Source organism: Phyllostomus hastatus, unplaced genomic scaffold (genome assembly GCF_019186645.2).
Source record: "Phyllostomus hastatus isolate PE091 unplaced genomic scaffold, TTU_PhHast_1.1 phas_scaffold_46, whole genome shotgun sequence".
In the NCBI taxonomy this organism is placed as follows: Eukaryota; Metazoa; Chordata; class Mammalia; order Chiroptera; family Phyllostomidae; genus Phyllostomus; species Phyllostomus hastatus.
Genome location: NW_025334032.1, coordinates 43,927,220 through 43,951,662, shown reverse-complemented (window position 1 = coordinate 43,951,662; position 24,443 = coordinate 43,927,220). Strand labels below are relative to the sequence as shown.

General features: G+C 65.5%; 1 protein-coding gene across 7 annotated transcripts in view; it reads left to right on the top strand.

Moving 5' to 3' along the window:
- Positions 1–23,690, top strand: part of MCPH1 (microcephalin 1) — a 128,467-nt gene extending 104,777 nt beyond the window's left edge. For 4 of the 7 annotated variants that reach the window (XM_045821358.1, XM_045821357.1, XM_045821351.1 and 1 more), the window contains exon 13: positions 23,341–23,690. In XM_045821358.1, coding sequence (XP_045677314.1) covers positions 23,341–23,685 — 345 coding nt within the window. In that variant the 3' untranslated portion in view covers positions 23,686–23,690. Of the gene's footprint in view, positions 1–13,949; positions 14,188–23,340 lie in introns of all 7 variants that reach the window. The other 3 variants (XM_045821354.1, XM_045821353.1, XM_045821352.1) reach the window with 2 other exon arrangements.
- Positions 23,691–24,443: the final 753 nt, after the last annotated feature.

Genomic DNA, 24,443 nt, shown 5'->3' with positions numbered 1-24,443 from the left:
GGAGGAGGAAGAGGAGGAAATTCGGCCAAACCGCATTCGAAGACGCCGTGGAGTGGAACTCGAGGAGGAGGAGGAAATTCGGCCAAACCGCGTTGGAAGACACTGTGGAGTGGGACGCACCCGAAGGTCCAAAGAGCCCAGAGCCTTGGAGTCCTGAGGGCGAGGAGTCGAGGACAGTCCTGCAGTCCTGGGCGGCTGCTGGCGGACGGGCGGCACTGAGGAAGAGCCCCGCTGGGCAAGGGTGCGCGGGCCGCACCTCCGGTTACTTTCCATTTCGATCAGTTGTAAAACTTCCTGGCAGAGGTTTTCCGCTGAACACGAAGGCCCGGAGCTCGAGGGGGACCCGGGCTGGGGGAGCACAGCCAGTCCCCACGAGCGCTGTCAGCGCCAGCCTTGACCGCGGGCTCTGACTCCCAGTGGCCGGTGCGGGAGAGCGGCGGCGGCAGAGAGCGTTCCTGTGCACCACGCATGCTCCAGGCGGGGTGCAACAATGGCTGTCAGCCTCGGCCGGCCGGTGGCTGGTGCAGGCTCTGCGGTTCTTCCGTGCCGTCCTTTTACTCTGGACCCCTCGAGGCGGGGCGGGTGGCGGCAACGCCCACGGAGAAGGCGGGCCTGGCCAGTGAAAAGGCAGCACGTGGCGGCGTCTGTGCCACGTTGCAAGACACTGAAGATACGATCTGCAAGATACACGCCCTCATCGAAACTCTGGGCAACTCAGTCTCTAGTTCGCTTGGAAACGGGGCCGTGGGAAGTGTAAGGAGCTAAAATGCGGTCACCCCGGAGGAGGGTTGGCTCTGATCTAACGTGGCGTCCCTGCTGGGTGATCTAAGGGTGGGGACCCTGGCAGCTCCCACGTCTCAGTGGGTGGGGGTGATGGTCGTGGGAATCTTCACTTTGCAGCAGTGAAACTATGTCTTAGAAATCCCGCCCTGTCTAATTGCTGCTGTCCTCCTCTAAGACTGTCGTCCTTGAAGGCCCAGCTCGAGTGCCACTTCCCCCGGGAAGCCTCCCTGCATCTCTGCAGGCAGAGCTGGTGTCGCCAAGGTCAGGTTGGGCCAGCACGTGCCTCTTGCCCTGTGAAAATGACCTCATCACACCCGAGGCCATGCCTCCATGGGTCACTGTTGGTGTCTGCCCCCTCCCCCAGCAGCCCACTCCGACAGAGACCGTGGCCGTGAGCCACGGCGTCAGCCGGCTCGGTTCCTCGCTGTCCTGCAGGTGGCCACGACGCCGTGACGGTGTCACAAGCCCTGGAGCCAATGAGGACATTCCCGAGTGTTTGGACGCCCCTCCCAGACCATGTGGAGCGCCGGCCCTGGTGTTTGGGGCTTCTTTAAACTGGGGTGCTGCTGGGGGGTTTCCTGGGGCCTGTTCCTTCTTGCCGCCTTGTTCGCGCCCCAGCCTGTGGTGTGTGAACGAAGCCACTTGGTGTGTCGGTGAACCAAACGACCACGTGCTCAGCACGTGGGACACAGCAGGTCGCCCCCAGAAAAGCGCATTTGCAGATGCTGCGTGTGCAAAGCGTGACTGAGCGTGTAACAACACAGGAGAACTCGGCGTTTCCCTGCAGATAACCTTTTTACACTGTTCCCGCTCACCCTGCTGCCCCGGTGAAAACGCCTGTAGCGCCCCTTTTGGTCACCAGGGCAAAGCGAAGGGCCGGCACTGGACCGTCTTCCACGTGGACCCAGCACCGCTCCTGAGGGGCAGAGTCGTCTTCTGTAAGCCCCCAGCTGCAGCGTTGAGCTGGGTTTAGTCAGGGACAAAACACAGTGCAGTGCTTCAACGTTGTAATAGGCTGTCGGCGGTGTTTCATTGTATTCCGCTCGCTCGGCAGACGGCAAAGGGGTAAGAAAAACGCAAGTTGAGGAACCCCCACTGTCCGGCAGTTTCAGGCGTCTCGGCGGCTTAGCGCACGGGATGGGACCGACCCTGCGCTGACCCCCCCGGGGGCGTGTCTGCTGCCGCCCCCCAGAGCAGCTGGGAAATGCCGGACCACTCCCAGGTCGGGCGTCCCAGAGAGCAAGGTCTCCTCCACCCCCGGGCAGGTCACAGTGGCCTCTGCCTCCACCCACATTTCACCCGCAGCTCGAAATGCCGCCCTGGACCGGCTCCCCGGACACTCAGCCGTGCCCGTGAGCATCCGCTCGCTGCCCTTTCAGAAGAGCACGTGTGGCCCGGGCTCGTGTGGCTCAGTGGACTGAGCGCCGGCCTGTGAACCAAAGGGTCGCCAGTTTGATTCCCAGTCAGGGCACGTGCCTGGGTGGCAGGTGCCAGGTCCCCCGTAGGGGGCGCACAGGAAGCAACCACACACTGATGTTTCTCCCCCTCTCTTTCTCCCTCCCTTCCCCTCTAAAAGTAAATAAACAAAATAACACAGTAAGCGTGAACCACTGTAAAGGCGTGTGGGACAGGCGACCAGGTGGAAATTCCTTCCCAAACTGGCATTTTTAGGAAGACACTCGGCAGGATCGACAGCCGTCTGCTGTCCAGTCTCGGCGCTGGACAACTTTCTAGTCGGCAGAAGGAGCATGAGCAGACCAGAGGGCTCGGAGCCCGACGCTCCGGGAACCCCTTTCCGTAACGAGCTCACTGAGGGCCCAGAAACACGCCTGGTTTCAGCCCACGTGGGCCGGTGTCCAACCTCTCTGGGCCCGATTTCCAAGGACGCTTTCAGTGTTTTAATGATTAACAGGGAAAAGTCCTTCTGGGCCGTTGTGTGAACGATCTAAACCCACTGTGTCACCGGTTCCCCCCCTCTTGGTCAGAGTAGACTGTTTCGTCACTGCCAAAGTGCCCGTAGTGTGGGGACAGTGGGGTAGACTCGAATGCAAGAGAGCCGGCAGCCACCACTCTGCCCGCCAGGGGTCTGCCTGGGGCACCTGCCACCAGGGACGTGGTGGACAACTCCAGAGACGCCGCCACCCCCAGAGGAGCGTTCAGGGCAAGCAGGCGCCTGGGCGTGGGACTGCTGAGCCAAGGGGGCGGGAGGCCGGTCCGGCCAGACACCACGGCCCCCGCGCCTGATGCCCGCCCCGCGGGACCAGCCTGGCCGGCCCATCCCTGTGCGTGGGGGCTCCTGGACTCGCGCCTGGCCCGTGAGAGAGGGCCCGGGGGGTGCCACCCCCCAGCTCTCCGGGGGGACACGCCCACCGTCTCCCAGTGCTCACAGCTCTCCCAGGGGGCGGCCGAGGGCATGGGGGGGGGGGGAGTCCGGTGACCGTGCACACCGGATCGGCTTCAAGGTCCGACTCCACAGCAGGCGGCCCCTGTCGTGCGTCCACGCACCTGCCCTCGGGTGCACGGGGCTGGGCCCATCTGTGTCCCCGGTTCAGGGCCAGCTCCAGCTCCTCCGCCGCCCCGGGCCTGGCCTTCTCTCACCCTCGGGTGCGGTGGTGTGCTTGCGAGTGTCTCTCGGTGGAAGACATACTGCGAACTCACCGTCTGACCCGAGAACCAGGGCGCCGGCACCTCCCCTCTCGCCCGGCCCCTGCCTTCCTCCCTCCGAGGACACCCTCGTGGGGCCCCGGCCCCTGGCCCCCGGCCCCCGGCCCTCGGCCCTCGGCCAGCCCAGCATTCCCCAACCCCTGACTGCGCTGCTTCTTCCCCATCGCAGCCCCGGCTGCCAGCCACGGTGGCCCTTCCCACGGCTGTGCCGTGCACTCCGGCCGGTCCCCCTCCTGGGAGTCAATCTCCAGGAGGCTCTCTCCTTCCAAAGCCCCCCCCCCCGCCCGGAAGGCTCCCCCTTTTCTCCAGGAAGCCTCCCCGCAATCCTGGGGGAGACCCTCCCTCTCCCCCCAAAGGCCACACTCCTGTCTTGGCGCATGCGAGACGCCGGGGTTCGTCGACCTGAACCTGGGCCCCGGTCTCTGTGGGCATCTCTGTAGTGGAACTGCAGCCCCTCGGTGGGCACCTTCCTTTCGCCCCGGGAGCCCGCGCCCGCCTGGCACGGGGCCCAGCCGGGAGGCCGGGGAGGGGGGCCTTCTCAGAGCCCGCCGCAGGCCTGAGGGGTGGCCGGAGCCCTCGAGGAGCGAGGCGCAACAGCAGCGCCCGCCCTGCGCCTGCGGCCCACGGCCCTGCCCGGGCGGGGCCCGGGGCTGCCGGCTCCCGCGGCCGCGGCCGCGTCCTCCGTCTTCCGGGCCGGTCTGCTCGCGTCTGGCGCCCCCGTGGCAGCCCTCCGTGCGTGCCGGGCGGGCCGGGACGTCTGCCAGCGTCCTTTTCCCGCGAATAAAAGACACGTTTCTCGTTCTCACCGATCACATCGTTGACCCGGGTGGTTGAGGACATCGGCTCCCTCCCGCTGGTGGCTCCGGGGCTTCGGGAGGGCCGGCGGCCGAAGTCCCAGCAGGGAGGAGTGGGGCGGGCGGCACGGGCCGTGGGCTTGGGCCTCCGGAGACCTTTGCTGAGTCGTCAGCGCGTGGACGCCAGAGCACAGAGCCACCCGAGCACCTGACCGGCAGGTTTGTGTACCTACACGGCCCCCGCACTCCACCTGCGGCCCGGGGCGGCCGGGCTGCCCTGTCCGGACAGACGACAGAGGAGCTAGAGGAGCGCGGTGACCGAGCCAGAGCCGCTTTCCAGCGCCCGGCCTCGGTGCCCTCGGTGCCCTCGCTGAGGGCTTCTGTCCCCCTCGACGGCCACACGCAGCTGACACCTGAACTGGGGGGAGGGGGACCTCTCCCGGTGCAGACGGAGACCCGAGTGAGCACGGGGTGTGTGTGTGTGTGTGTGTGTGTGTGTGTGTGTGTGTGTGTGTCTGTGTGTGTGCGCGCGTGTGCGCTTCCTCTCCTCCCTCGGGCTCCGTCCCGGAGGATGCGGACGCGGAAACAGGATCTCGGTGTCCGGTGAGTTCATCGCAGGCTCCGTGGCGTCCCCGCGGGCCCCCCGGGGTGTCGCTGGACGAGCAGGCAGGTGGAAGTGACGAGATGCTGAGCAACACGGTGTTGTTTGCAGGAAGAGACGTGGGGGTGGGGGGGGAAGGGGGCCTCGCCGGGTGCCTTCTCTGCACGGCGCCCTCGCTCCTTCCCTCTCCCGGCGCCGGTGCCGGGGCGACACGTCCCTGCGCAGACCTGGGGGTGGCTCCCTGGGTCGGCAGCGCCTCCCGGTGGGGGCTCCGTCCCCAGCATGGTGCCACCCACCCCCACACAGGGGGCCGGCCGCTGGGGCGACATTTTATCCGGACTCACCCCACCGTAACCCAGACGCACGGGGGGCTCCCTGCAGACTGAGTGTCCAGGGCGCGTCCAGGCCGCCCTGGCGTTCAGGCTGCACTCAGGGACCCGGAAGAGGGTCCGGGCACTCGCTTCCCTCCCTTTCTCCCAGCGGACACGCTTGCTGCCTCCCGGCGGCCGCTCAGGAGCGGGGTCTGCACGTTTGCAAGGCCAGGGAGGGTCTCAGGCACCTTCGTGAAGCTGGCCGGGGGTGGGGTCGCTGTCCCAGCTGGGGCCTCCCGCAGCCGAGACCCCTCCCCGCCCCGGAGCGGCCTTTCTCTCGGGGCCGAAGTCAGCCGGCAGCGCCTGCTCCGTGTGTGTGGGGGTTGCCTCCTCCGTCTGCGGAGGGGCCGTCCTCGGGTGGGCGGCCGCTGGGCGGCCCCGGCCCTCCGGCGGACAGAGCTGTGCGGAGGGAAGAGGTGGCGGGCCACCACAGCCCGTGTTCTTCCAGCTGGCAGGGTGGCCACGGGCCCCTGCTGGAAGGGGTGCTCCGAGTTCAGGGTGGCCCTGGCGTGCCGGCAGGGACGTGCAGACACGCCCGTGACATCGCAGCGTGCTGCGCCGGGCGGGGCTGACACGGGCACGAGTTAGCGTCTCAGCCCCTGCCCTGGGTGGCAGTCTTGTGGTTCTAGAACCTTCTTTAAGGCGGAACTGTTTCTGAAGTGTGTCTGACTGACGAATGTTCATGAGGAACCCTTTGTGACTCTTAGGGCAAAGTAGTCCCCCAGGACAGACGAACGGGGGTCCGTCCTGTCTGCCCTGGCTCCGTGACTCCCACGGACGGACGGGCTCCGGCTCCCGACCTTAGGGCCGCCAGGAGACACGGCTGCTCCCCGGGTCTGCAAAGCCGTTCCTGGGCGCCCCCTCTCTGTGCACAGCCCTGCCCGAGTCCCCGGGGAAGCGCACCCCGTGTGAGGGGCGGGCGCCCCCGTGTCCGCTCTCCTCGTGGACAGCCGGCCCCCACGTGGCTTTGCTGGCTGCCCCTCCGTGAAGCTGGGGGCACCCACGGAAGGGACGGGCCTGGAGCCGCTGTGCCGGCGGCGTGGGAAGAGCCGCCCCTCGGCTGGTTCCGGAGGTGGACTCAGGCGGAGGGGTCCGCGAGAACTCCCCGGAGCGCAGTGGCGGGAGGGAGGGGAGGGGCCGGCCACAGGGGTCTCCCCCTGGTTCCCGCGAGGGACCGGAGCAGTTCCTGTCACCGCCTCGGGCCAGGTGCGGGCGGCAGTGGTGGCGGCACGAGTCCCAGGCCCGTGAGGTCGGCATCGCCGCCGTCACTGTGGACGTGGGGAGGTTCTGCAGGGGAACCGGGCCGGGCACAGCAGGTGGGCTGCGGCGTCCAGAAGGTGAGCGCAGCCCAGGCCGGGGCAGTTCAGAGCAGCATCCGTGCCTCTGTTCACGGGCGACAGCTCTGCCGTGCAGGGGGGGGGGCCCGCCGCCCGCCCGCCTCACGTGGCTGTAAATAGGAAGGCCTCTCCTAATCTCGGAATCTTAAAAAGAAACCTTGATGTTGTTACGTGGGACCTAAAGGAATGCTCTTCCTCCCGGGCCCGGAAGGATATTCCTGAGAGAACGCTACCCTTGTGACAGGAATCATGGACACGTTTGGAATGTTTCTCTCGAGTGACTCAGGCCAGCTCTCAGCCGGTACCTGGGCACCGGTCCGGGACTGCGTGTCGCCGGCCCGCGCCGGCCGCAGCGCCGCCGGCGCAGCGAAGGGAGGAGAGATCGCGAGGATGTTCTTTTGCGCGATGTCCCCACCGTGGTGAATGATGCTTGTTTTCCTCCCCACTTTAATTAGAATGTTTCTACGTCTGCCAAAGAAAACGCTGGAACGGGGACAAAAGCCTGAGACGATAGGAACAGCGCCTGATGTAATAGCTTATTTGTAAAGGAAACACAACCTGTTTGGTGTTTCAGTGCAGCAGGAAGTCCGGAGCCTCGGCCGGCACACACTCGCTCGCGCATTCTCAGGTGCTCGCTGAGTCATCTGTTGTCGGAAACGGGCTGCCGCCTGGTACTTTTCCCTGCAGCTGGTGACTCTGTGTCTTCCTTTTGGTTTTGTTCGCCTGTGTGTCTGCCGGGTTTCGTTCCAACGCAGAGCGAGTGAGTGGGGGTGAGGAGTGGAGACATTCAATTAGAGATCGTGTGCCCGTTTTAAACTGCAGCTGTGAGATTAAATAAACACCGTGGGGGGTGGGCTTCTCCACGTACATCTGCATCTGTAGGCAGATACATAGTAACCATCTGTGTGCAAAGCGGGGAAAACCAGAGCGCATAACCACAGTGGGGGGACTTCTCCATGTACATCTGCATCTGTAGGCAGATACATAGTAACCGTCTGTGTGCAAAGCGGGGAAAATAACCAGAGCGCATAACCACAGTGGAGGGACTTCTCCATGTACATCTGCATCTGTAGGCAGATACATAGTAACCGTCTGTGTGCAAAGCGAGGAAAAACCGAAGCGCATAAACACAGTTGGGGGGCTTCTCCATGTACATCTGCATCTGTAGGCAGATACATAGTAACTGTCTGTGTGCAAAGCAAGGAAAAGCAAAGCGCCGCGCTCTGCTGTTGCAAAAGCAGCCGGGAGAACGGACCTGAGGTCGGGGGAGGTGAAAGGCGCTGTGGACTCGAGCCCTGGTGTCCTGTTTGCCGTCGGGTGCGTGCCGAAGGGAGCTCGCTCCCCAGCAGAGGCTGGGCAGGAGTCTGGTGCCGAGCACCGCGCACTTGGAGCTGCCAGAGACTCGGGAGCCCCTGGTCGGCGTCTCCCGGTCTCCTCTGAAACGTCAGGCTGGGGCATTGCCGCGAAGGGTGGTGGCGGGCGGAGGGGGGGGGCAGTGTTGGAGAACTGGCGTCCCCGGGAGCGATTCCCGGCCCTACTCTAAGCCGTGTGGCCCTGGCCACCCCTCTGCCAAGTCAGGTCGTCCGAGGCTGCCCTAAGCACCCCAAGACCCATCGGAAAGGCGCCAAGATGCAGCGTGATGGAGGCTCAGAAGAGGGGCAGGTGCTGACGGAGCTCTGTTCCCCCCAAAGGCAGCAGCTCCTGTCTCTCTGTCTGTCTGTCTGAGTGAGGACCAGGCTGTCAGAGCTGCGGCAGGCTCCGGGCCGAGCTGAGAGGAAGGTGCAGGGAGGTGCCCCGTGTGCCCCCACCACACACACACACAGTCACACTCACACACTCACACACTCACACTCACCGCCTCCCTCATTAGCTGCGCCCCACCAGACGGGGCATCTGTCCCCACTGACGTACCTGCACTGACAACAGTGTCGTCACCCAGAGCCCACAGCGACCTCGGGGTCACTCTGTGCTGCACGTGCTGTGGGTTTGGGCAAACATACGGTGACATGCGTCCGTCACTGCCGCTTCACGCAGACTGGTTTCCCTGCCTGGAAAATCCCCCGGGCTCCGCCTGCTCGCCCCCCCGCCGCCCCCCCGCCCCCCTGCAGCCAGGATCTCGGGGCCGTGCCCGCAGCTGGGCCTTTTCCGCCGGGATGTCACCGGGCTGGGACCACGCGGTGTCCGTGCGGCCTTTCCGGGCCGGCTGTTCCACTCGGTAGCACACATCTCGGCCTCCTTCTCGGCTTCGTGGGACGCGGAGCTTGGTTGGTTGGTTGGTTCGTTTTAGCCGAGTGGCACTCCACCGGCTGGAGGGACCGCAGTTTCTGGACCCGCCGCCGACTGGAGGGCGTCTCGGGGGCTTCCGAGCTGCGGCTGCTCCAGGGGAGCTGCCGCAAACACCCCCCTGCCGGTCTTAGTGTGGGCGCCTGGTTTTCGGTTCTTTGGGGCCAATACCAGCTGGCCCGCCTGCTGGACGGTGTGATAGGAGGAGGAGGGTTAGTTTTACGGCAAACGGCCCGACTGCCCCCGCGGTGGCTGTAGGAGGGTGGGCCGCCCCCCCACCGCCCCCGCCCCCGGCAGTGGGTGGGATTCCCGCTGCTCCCCATCCTCGCCGGCACGTGGGGCTGTCCGCGCCCGAACTCTGGCTGCGAGGATGGGAGTGTGGCGGCACCTCGTTGCTGTTCAGGGAAGTGCAAGTTGCACCTCCCTGGTGACCTCTGACCTGGGGCGTCTTTTCATCTACCCTCTGTGTATCTTCTTGGGCGGGGGAGGTGTCTGGTAGGGTCTCTGCCCGCTATGGGATCCGGGCAGAACCTGCCTGTCTGGCTGGTCAGTGCTGGCCCAGCCTTGCGGACACAGCTCGGGAGAGAGGCCAGCCTCCGCCATCGGCAGTGTCCGCGGGCTTCCGTGCGCACACCTATCCGGCACGTCCCACAGGCGTGCGTCCGCAAGGGGGTCCGGGGCCCCCGGAGTCCCACCGCTGTCAGACTGACCCTGGCTGTCAGCACAGCGAGGCGGAAGCCGGGGCCGGACTGGAAGAAGCAGTTGCTCCTGCCTGGCGCTGCGCACGGGCTCCTCTGCTGCAGAAGGAGAGCCCGGCCTCCTTCCAGCAACCTGGCCCCTGTGCCAGACCCTCTCCTGCCGCCGCCCGGCCCGGCCTGCCTCCCGGGGCGCTGCACGGGCGCGGGCACACACGCACGCCCTTCCCCTGCGGCCCTGAGGACCGGCGCTCCCGGACAGCGCTCCCCACCTCCGGGGCGGTCGGTTCCGCCCCGGCCAGGCTTCTCGGTGGGGTTCCTGTGTCACCGGCCCGATCCCCGCAGTGCGGGCAGGGTCGCTGGGTCTCGTGGGGTTCACGTCTGCGCGTCTCTCCTGCTGGGCTGCGAGCCTCCCCAGGGCGAGGCCCCCGGTCCTGTCCCCGTCCGTCTGTCCCCGCACCCGCCCTGAAGACACCGAGTGGTGCCGCGTGATGGTGGAGCCTGACCGGAAGGGCGCGCCAGGCAGGGAGTCCCCTGGGTGGGCGCTGCACGGGACAGGCCTGGGGGGCCGCTTCCGGGACCAGGGAGGCTCCAGAAAGGCGGTCTCCGAGAAGGCCAGGGGTCGCCAGGGGTCACCAGGGGTCAGCGGCCTGAGGGCCGAACTAAGGTCTTTGCTCTCGGCCAGGCAGGTGGGCAGCCAGCGAGGGGCCCGGTCCCCCGCGGTGCGGGCGTCCCCCCGAGATGCCGCAGAGGCAGATTGGGGTTCAGTCTGGCCGCGCTGAGGGAGCCCCGGGTGAGCCTGGGGACCAGGGCCGAGCCGTGGGGTTCAGTCTGGCCGCGCTGAGGGAGCCCCGGGTGAGCCTGGGGACCAGGGCCGAGCCGTGGGGTTCAGTCTGGCCGCCCTGAGGGAGCCCCGGGTGAGCCTGGGGACCAGGGCCGAGCCGTGGGGTTCAGTCTGGCCGCGCTGAGGGAGCCCCGGGTGAGCCTGGGGACCAGGGCCGAGCCGCGGGGAAGGTGCGGGGCTCACACACAGCCGGGGGGGGGGCCCGGGGGCGGGAAGCAGGGGGTGGGGGGCCGAGGGGACGAGCCGGCCCTGCGGCCCCCCCCACCCCACCCCGCACGGGCGGTGGGAAGGCCTCCTGTCCTGACTCCCGCGCATCCCTGGAGGCCTCTGTGGCCGGCGAGCTCCGCGGCTTCCTGCCTGGTCACAGCCTCCAGGTATCTGCAGACAGACCCATCCCCTTCCGCCCGTCAGTCCCCGCTGGCCTGCCGCGGCCGCCCTGTCCAGCTCGCCCCGGGCACGGCCTCTGGCCCCTCTGGCGGGTCTCGTTCTGTGTCTCCGGGTTTATTCCATTCTGGCAGTTTCCAGAGACACAGTAAACCACAGGGTGTGTGCGATTTTGAAGCAGAAAACATAAGTAAGTGTCCCTGAACTTATTCACGTGACGTATATAAAATAGCGGGTGTGTGGTGAGTGGTGTGTGGTGAGTGGTGTGTGTGAGCAGTGAGTGTGCATGGCGTGTCCGTGTCCGTGGTGACAGAGTCTGTGGGGGGCTGGGGGCGCCCCAGAGAAGAGGGAAGGAAACTTCTGAGAAATCAAACGTAGCTCATCCCGACTCAGGCGGAGACACTGGCCGCGATGGACGGTGAAGTGACCGTGAAGGAACCTAACAGTAAGACGCACGACAGGTCGTCCTGTGAACCTTGCGCCAGAACACGGCTTTGAACACGAGCGGAACTGACAGCCCTGGCCTGCGGGGTGGGTCCGGCCGACGCCCCTGGGCAGAGGGCCCTCGGGAGTCAGCAGCCCGCGGGTGTCGGCCGGAGGGGGCGGGGAAGGGGTGCGCCAGGGGAGCTGCCTCTTCCCCTCCCCCTCCCCCTGGACCGGAGGGAAGGAGGGGCACCGAGAGAGACCACAGGGAGACCGGGAGTGGGCGGCGCTGTGGCCGGTCCCCGAGCCCCGGGCAGCGTGGGTGTGGCCCGCAGGGCTCGCTGAAGCTCAGCTCCCACCGTGGGCCGCAGAGCTGGGGCTGGCCCGAGGGAGCGACCTGAGGTCCGCCTCACCACCCCGTCTCCCCGCTCCCGCCCCAGCCCCTGCCCCCGTGAGTGGGTGGGGATGGCAGGGCAGGGGAGCACCCCCCCAGCAGAGGGCCGGTGCCTCTGGGCCCCACGACTGCTCACAACTGCTCACCCCGCGGGCTTGTGCGCCTTCCTCCGCCCCGGGCCTGCTCACCAGCGAGGTGAAAGGGTCGGGGGCCCAGCGCCCTGACTGGGCCCAGCCAGGCTGCGAGGGGACGGGCAGCCGGGGGAGGTTCCCCCGCAGGAAGTGGGGGACAGCTTCCGGCACCTTTGGTCCGAGTGCAGGTTCACTCCGCTGCTCCCGTCGTCCCTTCTGCTCCTGTGGCCGCTCACGGGCCTCCGCGGGTGGTGGTCCCCGCGGGCGGTGGTCTCCCCGCGGGCGGTGGTCCCAGCGGGCAGTGGTCCCCGAGGGCGGTGGTCCCCGCGGCCGCCCGTCTCCAGCTATCCGTAGCTGGAGGCATCCCGGTCCGTGCAGGCGAACCCGGTTCTCTCCGGGGTCCTCTCCCAGGAAGGAGCGGGAGGCGCACAGCACGGCCCCACACCCGCCCCGCAGCCCCGGCCCCTGTGGGCAGCCCGCCCACACCCGCCCAGCCTCCTCTGTCTGGCAGGTGGCACATTTCTGTGTGTGTGTGTGTGTGTGTGTGTGTGTGTGTGTGTGAGAGAGAGAAACTTTGACATGAATTAGACCTGAGAGCAGGTTGCCGTGAACCCCCTCTACAGGAGGGGCTGAGAGGGCCCCCGCAATGACCGGCGCCGGCCAGCCTCACAGCGGGCACTCGGGGTCGGGGCCGCGGTCAGCCGGGGGGGAGTGGGGGCGGGTCAGGGGCAGCGTCCCCCGGACGGCGTGGGCGGCTGCTCCGTCAGCCTCTGGTGCTGCCCGCCGCCTTGTGCCTCCCCGTGTTTGTCCGGACGTGCCGGTGGGGACGAAGCGGTGTTTGCCGGAGGGAGGCGTCGACCGGCCGGGGCCCCGCGGCAGCGAGCAGGCCTGTGGCCTCCCCCAGGGACGGGCCGCAGGGGCCGCGCCCGCAGAAGGTGGGAGGGTGCGGGTCCTCGGGGAGCGGTGGGGGGCGCCAGGCCCCCCGCGTCCCGGAAGGAGCGGCGCTGGAGCGCGGCGATGGGCGGAGTCGTGCGTCCCCTGGTGTTTGCTTGCAGGGTGACTGAGACCCTGGGACCGGCCCGCCGTCTCCGTCGCCGCGGCAGCGGCCGGCTGTGCGTGCGCACCCCTGCGCGCAGCAGGGGGTGCCGGGTAGGGTGCGTTCCCACGTGGATTTCCAGTTTTCGGAACATCTCGATTGAGTTTTCCCAGAAGTTGTTTTGCTCAGGCCTGGAAAGTCTGCGTGTGGCCGTGTGTACGTGTTTTGGGTCGATTCCATTACCATCGGGGCTATTTCTCTGTAACAGCAGGATTTTCTTTTCTTAGAAATGAGAGCGGTATGAACACCGGTGGGAGAACAATCCATTCTTCCTCCGATCCCGGCGGAGGTGCGGACTGAACGCGATGTTCCCTGGCGCCCTCCCGCGTCCAGCATTCCCCTCCCCCCTCTGGCCCACCGCAGGTCCCCCCCCGCTGCCCCCCCAACCTGGTCGCCTGCCCCCCGAGGAGCACCCCCCGACCTTGCTTCCCACACACCTCCCAGCCAGCACAGCCACTGGCTTCTCCGAGAGGCGACCTCAGGGACAGAGGCCGGCGATGACACTCCATGTGGACGGCGGGGAGCCCTCGGCGTGTCCCCGAGGGGGTGGGGGGTCTGCACTTGTCTGCCCCGGGGGAAGCGACTGGGCCTCCCCGTGACTTTGACATCCTCCGGACCCAGAGGAGCACAGGTCAGCGCCCCTGACCCCGAGAAGGCTCCCGCTGCCCGGCTCTGCTCCCCGGCGCCCCCTGGAGGCGGGCGCCCTGCGCGCTCGCTGGCCGGCCTCCTGGGTGTGCTGCCTGGAACCCCCGCCCCGGGGGCTGATCCCCCGGGCACTGTGCAGGGCGCGGCTTCCAGGAGACGCTCTGGTCACACGGCAGGAGCCCTGGGGTGTGGGGGGGCCCCCCAGTCTGCGACACAGCCGACGCTTTCCAGTATTTGGGTGCAGAACTCAAAATGATTCGAAGGCTCGTACCTTTCTTTTATTGTTTGCCCGTGAACCGTTTGCCTGGCGTGCTGCCCGTAGGTCGCTTCAGAAAGCGGCAGCCCCCACGTCACCGTGGGCTCGGGCCCTCAGAGTTCAGGGGCACCCGAGACCGCACCCCGAGCCGTCGTCTGGGCCTTCCCCGAAAAGGGCGGGAGCGCCGCGGCCGACCCGCCCTCCCCACGGCGCGGCCCGGGGCCTGACCCCCCTGTCTCTTCCCGCAGCTCTGCCGCCTGGAGCGCCACCTGTCGGCCAGGCCCTACCGCGGGACCCTGTTCGCTGGGCAGCCCCCGATGTTCCTCTCGCCGGCCAGCGCCCCGCCCAGAGCCAGGCTCGGGGAGCTGGTCCGCCTGTGCGGGGGCCGGGTCACCGGCGTCCCGCGCCGGGCCGGCATCTTCATTGGGCCCTGCCACGGGGAGAAGAAGGGGACCGGCACGCACCTGTCGGAGAAGTGGATCCTAGGTAGGAACCTGCCCGGGGACCGCCGGGGGGGACGGTGGGGGGGGGGCCCTCCGACAGCAGCAGCCACCACCACTGCGGGGCGCCCCTGGGGAGGGGGCGGTGTCCTGTGACAGGACTGGGCTCTGCTGGGGCGGAGTGGGGGGGAGCCTCTTGCCCACCGCCACAGGCCTGGGGGCCTGGGGGGCCTCTGCCTGCTCCCCTGCCCTGACCGAGTCCTGCCGTTGTCCCTGGTGGCTGGGCGGGCCTAGACGCTCCGAACTCAGAACTCTCAATGTCGGGGGGGCTCCCTGCCGCACCTGCTGTGACCAGGCAACTGCAGTGGGACGACGCCCGCGGGCCTTGCTGTGGGGACAGACTCCGCCTCCTCCTCTCTGAGACCCGGTGGCCGTCAGTCTGCCGGGGTGGCTGCAGCCAAGGGAGCGGGCGGCCACTGGGACCCCGGGAGGGTGGGCCTCAGCCCAGGGCCGGGGGCCCAGTGTCCGCAGGGCCGGTTTCCCTGGAGGCCGTCTGCCCCCCCCCAGCCCCACCCCCGTGTCTCCCTCGTCTCCTGCTCCTGAAGGGACACCTGGCGGGGCGGCTGCGTCCTGCCCCAGGGACCGCCACCCGACACCGTCACCTCTTTCGAGGCCCTCACGCCCCAGTCCGGCCCAGCGGGGATCTAAGGTCCCAGGGGTCGGGCCTTCAGCTTGGGGACTGGGGGGGCGGGGGGGCGGCTCCGCTGGGCTGGCAGCGGTGAGTGAGCCCAGGGCCCGCCCCCTGGCCGGGGCCCTTCCCCGCCTGGCTTCTCTCGCGGTCTCGGCGGTGCCCTCTCCCTCCCGCCCCACCCCCCCTCCTCCTCTGGTTCCTTTCCGGTCCCCTTCCCACTTGCTTCCGCCTGCGTCCCGACCAGGAGCCCCTGGCTCTTCTCGCCCGTCCCTAGTCGCCGTCCTCGGTCAGAGGAGGGGGCCCCGCGTTGGCCCGAGTTACTTACGTTCACACGCGGCTGCACTCCGCCAACGCCCCCGAGTGACTGACTGCTGGTCGTTCCTGACGTGCGCGAAAAGGATGGCAGTCCAGAGTAACTTTGTACTACCTCATGCAGAGCAGTTTGTCTTTTGCCTGGAAACTAATTTAAAAAAAAAAAAAAACTGTAATTTTAGCTGCAATCCAAAGAGCCAGGAGGCTGTTTGCGCTTCTCTAAGCACCGAGAACACGGCTCTCCCAGCAGCCCACGCTGCGAGACGGAGCCTCCTCCTGTCTTCCCTCCTAGAAGAGCTCACGTCCCCAGACGAGGGGCCACATGCTCCCCCCCCCCCCGCCCCCGCTGGGACCAGAGAGACAGGCCCGCACTCTCGTCCTCTCCGGGTCGCGGACCCGCCGGCCCCTCCCCCCCGGCCCCCCTCAACTCTGTGCACAGCTGGCCCCGCTGGCGGCTCTGTGCTCAGCTCTCCTGCCGGGGCCTCCAGGAGGCGACCGTCCCCGGCCCGAGCCCAGGGGTCAGTCTGCAGGGCGCTGTGGAACCACGCTCCGGGTCCCGGAGCCGGAGCGGCAGCAGGCCCGGGCGCCTGTGCCTTTCCTCCCCCGCAGCCCCCGTCCCGTTCCCAGTTGGCCGTGAACGGCCCGTCTGCGCCTGCCGTGGGCTGCGTCCGGGCACTGTGTGCCCTTGGCCATCCGGGTGCAGAAACCCTCGCCCCTGCGACGGCCCCGGCTGCGCTGGGCCCTCCGCAGCTGGGCGCTCGGGGCCACGCCCCGTGTTTTCAAATACTCATGAGTGCGCACGCTTGTCTTTCTGCGTGAGCTGCGGGGCGGCCGCTCCAGCTCTGTGGGAAGGGCGGCTTCGTTTCTCTGTCTCTGCTCCCTGCCCGGACCTGCAGAGCACACGGCCCGGAGCCTGGCCTGCCTGCTCACCCAGGGCCTGCCTTGGCTGCTTCTGTCCCCAGAGGCCACTCCGCGATGCTCCTGGGGCCTCAGTCACCCCGTCGGTAAAACGGGCAGCTACCTCTGCTCGGCCACCTCGCGAGGGGGCCCCAGGACGAGGCCCTGGAGCGCGCAGAACCGCGCAGGTCCCCGCGGGGCGTCGCCCCGGATCGCTGGGGACAGTGTCCACTGCCCTGTGGGTGGGACGGCCGACCCGGCCCTTTGACAAAGTGAGATTTTGGAAGACCAGGCGAGATCAGGAGTGAAACTATTTTTAAAACTATGTGAAAGCACCAGTTGCAAAGGAAAATAATTGTTCTGCGACATCATGAAAGGCAGTGCTCAGAACCCACCGATTACATTTGCTGGAACTGGGCTGCGGGCCGCTGTGAGGTGGGTCCCCTGAGGCCTAGTCTGGGAAGGCCACAGTGAAAAGGCTTCCGGTGACCTTGGGTCTTCCTTCCCAGATGAAGACCCCAGGGGCTGGGGCAGCTTCCTGTCGCTGTGATTGACGGGCTCTTTGTTTCTGCGACAGAGTGAGGGCTGGTCCAGCATGGGGTTTTCAGGTTTCCAGAGGAAGCACCGGCCACAGCCCTCCACCCCGAGGGCCGAAACCCACCCGAGGGCCGTCTTCTCCCCCCCCCACCCCCGTCCCGTGTCTCTAAAGACAGCGACCCAGCGTTTAGGGGTGTGAAACCCCCTGTCACGTGACCATCCTGGTTGGGAGAATGCTTCCAGCCCTTTGCTGTTTCTTAGGGGAGGCTCTGGGGTGACCATTTGGCACCAAGCAGCACAGAGCCTCAAAGGTGGGGGCGTGAAATGCCCCCTCGGACCCCTGTCCCCCTCCTCTCCTCCGAGAGCTTCAGGCTCCAGCCGCCCGAGGGCGAGGCTGTGGGGCCAGGCAGCTGTGAGTGTGCTCCCCGTGGGCCCCCAGAGCCGGCCTTCCCCGAAACAGCAGGACGCGGGGCCAAGGCTGTGGGTGAGTCACTCGGCCGGCGGGAGGGACGGGGCTTTCTGGGAGAGGCGCGCTCGGGCGCTGAGTGTGTGTGCGGAGGGGCAGGAAGACCAACACCGAGTTCCCGCCACCGGGGGGCGGGACGCCGCCACCTTTACCTGGCGCGGCTGACGCACCTGGTGTGCGGAAGCGTGTCCCAGTTGCCTCACTTCCCCTTGCACACCTCCGGGAGCGGGTGGGCGCCGGGCCCGAGGGCAGCCTGCGGGCTGCAGCCCTTCCCATCACTCTCCGGCCCCCGCGGATGCTGCGAGGGGCGGTGCGGCCTCTCTCTCAGCGCAGGCATCCGGGCCTGGGCGCCCTTTCGAGGTCTGGGCTCTGTTCGAGCGGCGGGACATGCGGCCGATGCCACCGTGGGCGCACACTGTGGTATTCTCAGCGCGTCAGGAAAAAAAAAAAAAAAGGCAGTGGAGCCTGGGCCTGATTTCCTTACAACTTGCGTGAAGCATGTGGTCTGACTGTCTCCCCAGGGCGACGGTTCAGGAAGGGGCTGCCGAGGGCGAGCCCGCGTGGGTGATGGGTCCCCGTTCCCACGGCCAGCGGGCGGCGAGCGCTGGGGGAGAGAGGCCCCCGCTCTGCAGCTCGGGGCCGCGAGAGCGGAAGGCCGCTCGGGGCCTCGGGACCGAGCAGATGGTGCCGGGCTCTTGCGGGGGGGGGGGGGGGGCTCGGCCACACTCGCACCCCCCAGACCAGCAGGCAGCCCGCTGCCGAGAGTGGGGTGCGGGGCGGGATCGGGTGTGCTCCAGCTGCCCGCGGAGCCCCCTGCTCCCGTCCTCAGGGAGGCAGCCACAGCCAACGGCGGTGGGGGACCGGGGTCCCCTCTTCTCCACATCCTCGCCGGCACACGGTGCTCGGTCACTGTCTGGCGACAGCCGGTCTCCCGGCGTGCGGTGGTGCCCCACTGGAGTCTGGGTTCCCATGTCCCCGGCGGTGGTTGGCGCTGAGCCTCTTCCCGTGGGCCCGTGGGCCAGCGGTAGGTCCGCTCTGGAGGAAAGCAGAATGCAGCCACTCGTGCTGGGACAAGTTTGCACAGCGACAGACGACGGACAGCAGTCGTGGAGCGACCGCCGGGGGAGCCGTGAAAATGCCGAGTCGCTGTGTCGTGCACCCGGAGCCGGTACAGCCAGTGTGAGGCTGTGGCCAACTGCGCTTAAGGGAGAGCAACTCACAGAAGAAGAAAGGAAGGAAGGAACGAAAGGGACTGGCACTTCAATTAAGGTGCGACTCCAGGCAACAAGGTGTGTCATTTCCCTTCTGCGTCGCCGCCACAGAGGAACCCTCCCAGGGCAGGAGCGAACAAGGACTAGAACTGAGCCGGGAATTCTACAGTTTCAACACCTCACGTGTTTGGGCTTTTTTAAGGATTTTATTTACTCATTTTCAGAGAGAGGGGAAGAGAAGGAGAAAGACAGAGAAACATCAATATGTGGTTGCCTCTCATGCGCCCCCTACTGGGGACCCGACCCACAACCCAGGTGTGTGCCCTCACTGGGAATCGAACCGAGGACCTTTTTTGTTTCGCAGACCGACACTCAATCCACGGAGCCACACCGGCCACGGCTGAAATCATTGCGTCCTTACGCCCAGTACATGTGAAATGCAGTAGAAGTGAGTTCAAGGCCAGCCCTATGCCCGTGTCATCTCACTCGCATTTCCTGGGCGGGAAGCAGGAGCTGGCGTGGGAGGAGTCGCACGTGACCTGCAGGCCACCTCGTGTGAGACACAGCTGGGTCCCCAGTGCGCCCTGGGAAAGCGTCGGGCGGGCGTGGGTCTCCGGCGGGAGGTCGGAGCAGAGGCAGAGGTGGAGGGCTGCCGTCCCAGGACCACACTGTCCCCGGGCGTGCTCCGGGTGCCACTGGGTCGTTCAGTCATGGGGCGGGCACTCACGGAGCCCCTGGCACGGGACGGGCACCTCCTGGGCCTCACCCACCGGGACGGCGGTGCCCAGGGGGTGGGTGGGGCTCGGCCCGGCGGGACCTACACCCGTACGCAGACGGACAGCAGCGTTTCCGGACACGCCAGCAGCGAGGGTTCCTGCGGAGAAAATGGGGAGCATGTTGAGGGTGACGGTGAGGGGTCTCCTGGCCGAGGAGCCGCGCTCGAGCTGAGACCCAGACGAGTGTGCAGGAGGGGGTGTGCCGGTCTTAGGGGCTGGCCTTGCAGGCCCAGGGCGCTGCTGGGGTCGAGGGTGGGCGTCAAGGAGAGGCAGGAAGCCCAGGGTGGCTGGAACCCCGTGAGGGGACAGAGTGATAGGACATGAAACTAGATGAGTCCCAGAGCCCGCCCACTCCAGGCAGAGGCAGAGAATGGGGAGGAGCTTGCTCTTGTTCCAAGAGCAAACGCAAGTCCCCAGGGGACTGTAAGTTGAGCAAGTGGGTCAGAGCTCTCCCAAGCGCTCCAGGGACTGGGTGACCCCGATTCTACAGAGCAGCAGAGGCGGCTCCTCACTTCGACAGGCATCTGCCCACGTGGCCCCTGATGCTTCTCCCGGGTCCAAAAGCCACACCTTGTTCTGAGAAGATACAATAAAGCTCCCGGTAGGGTCCCGAGTGCTCTTGAACCCTGCACCCTGTGCCATCGGCCACAGCTGGCTGCTGGCCCTGGGAGGTTTAGTTCATGCAGCGACCTGCCCACCTGGCCGTGAAAAGCTGGCGTGGCAGATGCTGACTCAGCATCCTGACCAGGGGGCCACACCGGAGCGCAGCCCAGGCGTGCCAGGACCTGCGGAGGCACCTCGTTAAAAACACACACAGGCACAGCCAGTTTTTCCCATTAAATTCTGCGAGAGCCGCTCATGGGCCGTCTCTTCCCGCGGGCCAGGCCTGTGCTGGGCTAACATCTGCGCTGGGGCCGTGCTTTACGGGGCGTTTGAGGGTTGGTTCTTCCTGGGACGTGACATCGGAACCTGGGGGTGAGGCCGCCCGGAGATGCTGGGTGGACCTGGCCAGAAGGCACCCCTCGTGTGCGTGCCCCCGGCTGGGGACCGAGAGCCACGAGGGCCCCGCCCTCGCCCCCCGTGTGGGGCTGTCCCAGCCGCCAGCCAGGTGCCGCTGCCTGCTGGTGACGCCCGGGCTCCCAGCCCCTCGGGCGCCTCGGTGCCACTTCCCACGTCCGTCCTCAGCACGAGGGTCATTCCTCGGGGAGCACCTATATGGGCACACCGGGCGAGGGCACGGGGCCGGCCTGGGTTTCGTCGTGAGGTTACGTTTAGGCTTCTGTTTCGTCTTATCTAAACTTAAAACTTGACCCTTCCCCAGTCAGCCTTTCCCCAGCACAAGGGGTGAGTGAATGAATGAGGGAGTGAATGGGTGGGTGGCTGGATGGATGAATGATTGGATGGATGGGTGGGTGGAGGGAGGGAGGGACAGATGGATGGGTGGGTGGGTGGATGAATGAATGGATAGATGGATGGGTGGATGGATGAATAGGTGGGTGGATGGGTGGGTGGGTGGATGGATGGGATGGAGGGAAGGACAGACAGATGGATGGGTGGGTGGGCAGGTGGGTGGGTGGATGGGTGGATGAATGAATGAATGGATGGGTGGGTGCGTGGAGGGAGGGAGGGAAGGACAGATGGGTGGGTGGGCGGGTGGATGAGCAGGTGGGTGCATGGATGGGGGGAGTGACACTTGACTTCAAGGTCAAGGGATGCAAACAACCGAGACGTGCACAGAGTCCAGATCACACTGCCCTTCCTGAGTGTGACATCAGTGAAGAAGGAGGTTTGTCTTTCAGATTTTTAAAGCTGTATTTACATAAAGATAGATGTACATAAACACACGTATCGTGCGAGGGTTCGTTCTTCTCTAAGTGGAGGGTCACGTATTGTCTGTCCCACGGCCTTGCCTTTAGCTCGGTGGCAAGGAGGCCCCTCCGTGTTAGCACGGGTGTGGGCGCTTCTCCTTTCCGGCCACTGGGGGCGCTGTGACTGACCGCACGCCGGCCCGCCGGCCTGCAGGCAGGCACTCGGGGCTCGTCCCAGCGGGAGCGACCTGGATGCCATGTGGAGGGGTTGCCTTGAGCTGCAGCCGCCCCAGCTCAGTCCCAGGCAGGACTGTGCCTGCGAAACACGTCCGCGGAAGTGGGTTTCCTGTGCCCCGGGGTGTGCGTGCTTGGAGCGCTGGGACGTGCGTCTGCCCCCCCCCGCCCCTCCCCCGAGCTGGCCATCACCGTGTTGTCCATATTTGGTGATCTGGAGCACTGACACAGTGGGTCTCATTAGGGAACTGGTTCCCTAATTACTAAGTCGCTAATGAGTATGACCATCTGAGAGGGGAATTTACGTTTCGTGACTGGCCTGTCCCTTGCCTGTTTTTAAACTGGGCCGTTTACCCTCCTCACGTTGCTCTGCAACGGCTCTGCTGCAGTGTCTCCTCTGATCTGCTTGTGTGCCCGGTGCTCATCACATGCTGTGTTACTGCTCTAATTTCACAGTGCGTTTTGGTATCTCGTGTATCAATTTCTCATTCCTTCTTTCCAAAATTGTCTTCCCGTGCATCTTTTTCTCTCATATAAATTTTGGAATAAGCCTCTCAATGTTTTAAAAGAAATTTTGGGGATTTCAGGATTCTATTAATCAGGGAAAGATCATGCTTTTTGCCATCTTTTCTGGCTTTTAAAAAGGACATCCTGTCAAAGATCTTAATCTAAAAGATGAATTCACAGAGGTTTTCCACCTAGAGGAGCGTTAGGGCTTAATTAGTTTATAACCAGGACTAAGGAAAGGCTCTCTACCTATAATTCAAAACCCAGATGCAATAAAAGAAAAGATTGGTATAATTTGAAAACAAAGTGTTGCCTGGTTGAAATTCGCACTAGGAAAGTCAGAAAGCCTTTTATCTTGTAGATAAACCCACATCATGAGTACAGGACTAGTATTAGCACGTAAACCATCGCCACCACCACCACCACCGGCTTCGCTGCGTTGGGGAGCCAAGTGGTGTGCGTGCACGAACACTCACTGCCAGCCCTCCGTTTTCTGTGCACTGCGGGCCGGAATCCCGTGACGTCGGCGCAGCCGACCTCAGCGTGCCCCCTCCCCCAGCTTTCCCCCTCCCTCAGCGTTCCCCTTCCCTCAGCTCGGCTCGTGGCACAGGCGACCGGGGAGGCCGTGAACTTGTAGCAGGAAGGCTGCGCCGGCATTCCCGGGCTCCATCTTGGGCTGCAACTGAAACGAGCCACTTTTTTCTTCCCGTACTGATAGAATAAACCCATTTTTTATTCTTTTTTTTTTAAAGATTTTATTTATTTATTTTTAGAGAGGGAGGGAGAAAGAGAGAGAGAGAGAAACATCAATGTGCGGTTGCTGGGGGCCGTGGCCTGCAACCCAGGCATGTGCTCTGACTGGGAATCGAACCTGGGACACTTTGGTTCACAGCCCGCGCTCAATCCACTGAGCTACGCCAGCCAGGGGTCCATTTTTAATTCTTTGTGCATCGCAGCCATGGATGGTAGTTTCTACCTTCCAGCACTCACCATGGGGACTCCAAATCCAGTCAGTCCACCTGCAGCTGACAGTGGTCACCACCGAGGCCCACGGCGTTCCTCTCTCCCTGGAGCAGAAGTGGGGTTGGGAGGGCGGGCGCTTCAGCGTCAAGGGAGGAGTAAGGGGTTGCGCTGAGCCGGCCGCAGGGCGCCCCTGTGCTGGCCCGTTAGCCTGCCCCTGCAGCTCACCTGGGCCAACGGACTTCTCGCAGTCTGCGCAAACGAACAGAGTGTCAGACGGGAGAAGCGCCCCCTTCCTCGCCCGGCCCGCATTGCGGGGAGTGTGCCCGCCCTCGGAGTCCCGCGGGGAGCCGGAAGCACGTGGCCTAGGATGCGCAGTTAGTGTCGTGAGTGGCACCGACAAGTGTGCTCACTCAGGCTCTGCCTCCAACCAGACAGCGTCGCTTCGGCCCCGATGTGGGCTCAGGCCGACTTTCCACGGCGGCTGAGGGACCGGCCGGCCCTGGGGCGGACACCCGGCGTGTGCCGTGTGCCGCGTGCCACGTGCCGCATCTAATGGACACGTGGCCACCGGGCACGGGCATGTGGCTGGTGTGTCTGAGGAACCGAACTTTGTATCTTATTTCAGTTTTAAGGTATTTTATTTCCGTGTGTTACGGGGACACGTGGAAAGCGCAGCCCTGGGCCACTCACGAGTTCGGGATGGGATTCTGCGTTTCTCCTCGAAGGCTGCCGCTTCGCCGTGAGGCTGAACTGGCCGTCTTCAGTGCCGAACTGCCCTTCTCTCTCTCCTCCCCTAGACTCCATCACCCGGCACCAGGTCTGCGCCTGTGAGGACTACCTGCTGCAGTGACGGGGACGCCCCTCCACGCACGGCCCTGCCGGCGGCCCGCGCAGCGTCACCGGGCGGTCCCGTGACCCAGACTGCGAGGCGAGGACCCGCCCGCAAAGGGGCCTCTCTGTGGACAGCGTCCCGGTTGCCCCGTGTGGTGCGGGTGTCGTGCCTGGAACCCTCCTCGTGTGACTCTCCGGTGACAGGCCATGTGTTTCGGAGAAGCTGTGACTCGCCCCGCTGGGGACAGTCTGTGCGTGTCAGTAGTGACCTGAGTTCAAAGGTCACCGAACCTTTATCGCTCATTCATTAAATAAAGATGGGAATTAGTGTAGATTGTTTTATTGCAGAGCAGTCTGACCCCCAAAGTTTCCTGGCTGGGCACTGGGGTGTCCCTACCATGTCCTCTAGGGGACAGGGAGGACACTGGTCCCCGAGACACTAACGAGGACTGCAGTGCCACGGCGACAGTCAGTGCGGTCCAGCGGGGCGGACACACCCCGGCCTCCGCGGGCCACCTCGGTGCCTGCCGCCCCCCGGAGGAAGCGGCCCCTTCGCACAGAGCACCGCCGAGTCCCGCCGGCCCGGGGGGAGGGGGGCCGCGGAGATGTTCGCCAGCTGCGCCCCCCCCCGAGCCATGTCGCTCATCTCCGCGGCTGCTCCCACCACACAGCTCCAGTCCCCCAGCAACGCGACGGGCCAGCTTCCAGACCAGCCCTGTGCGAAACGAGTCGTCACACAGATGGAAATGGTGAAAGGGTTTTTTTTAATTTTTAAATTTTATTTATTTTTAGAGAGGGAATGGAAGGAGAGGGGGAGAGAGAGAGAAACATCAATGTGCAGTTGCTGGGGGTCATGGCCTGCAACCCAGGCATGCACCCTGACTGGGAATCGAACCTGCGACACTTTGGTTCGCAGCCCGTGCTCAATCCACTGAGCTGCGCCAGCCAGGGCTTGATGGTGGCTTTTAAACAGCGTCAACACAGACAGCCCCTCCTGGCACCTCAGGCCTGACAACAGGGGGACCTTTCTGCTCCAGCCGTCGCCGCCGTCCCGCTGGCAGTCCTGCGT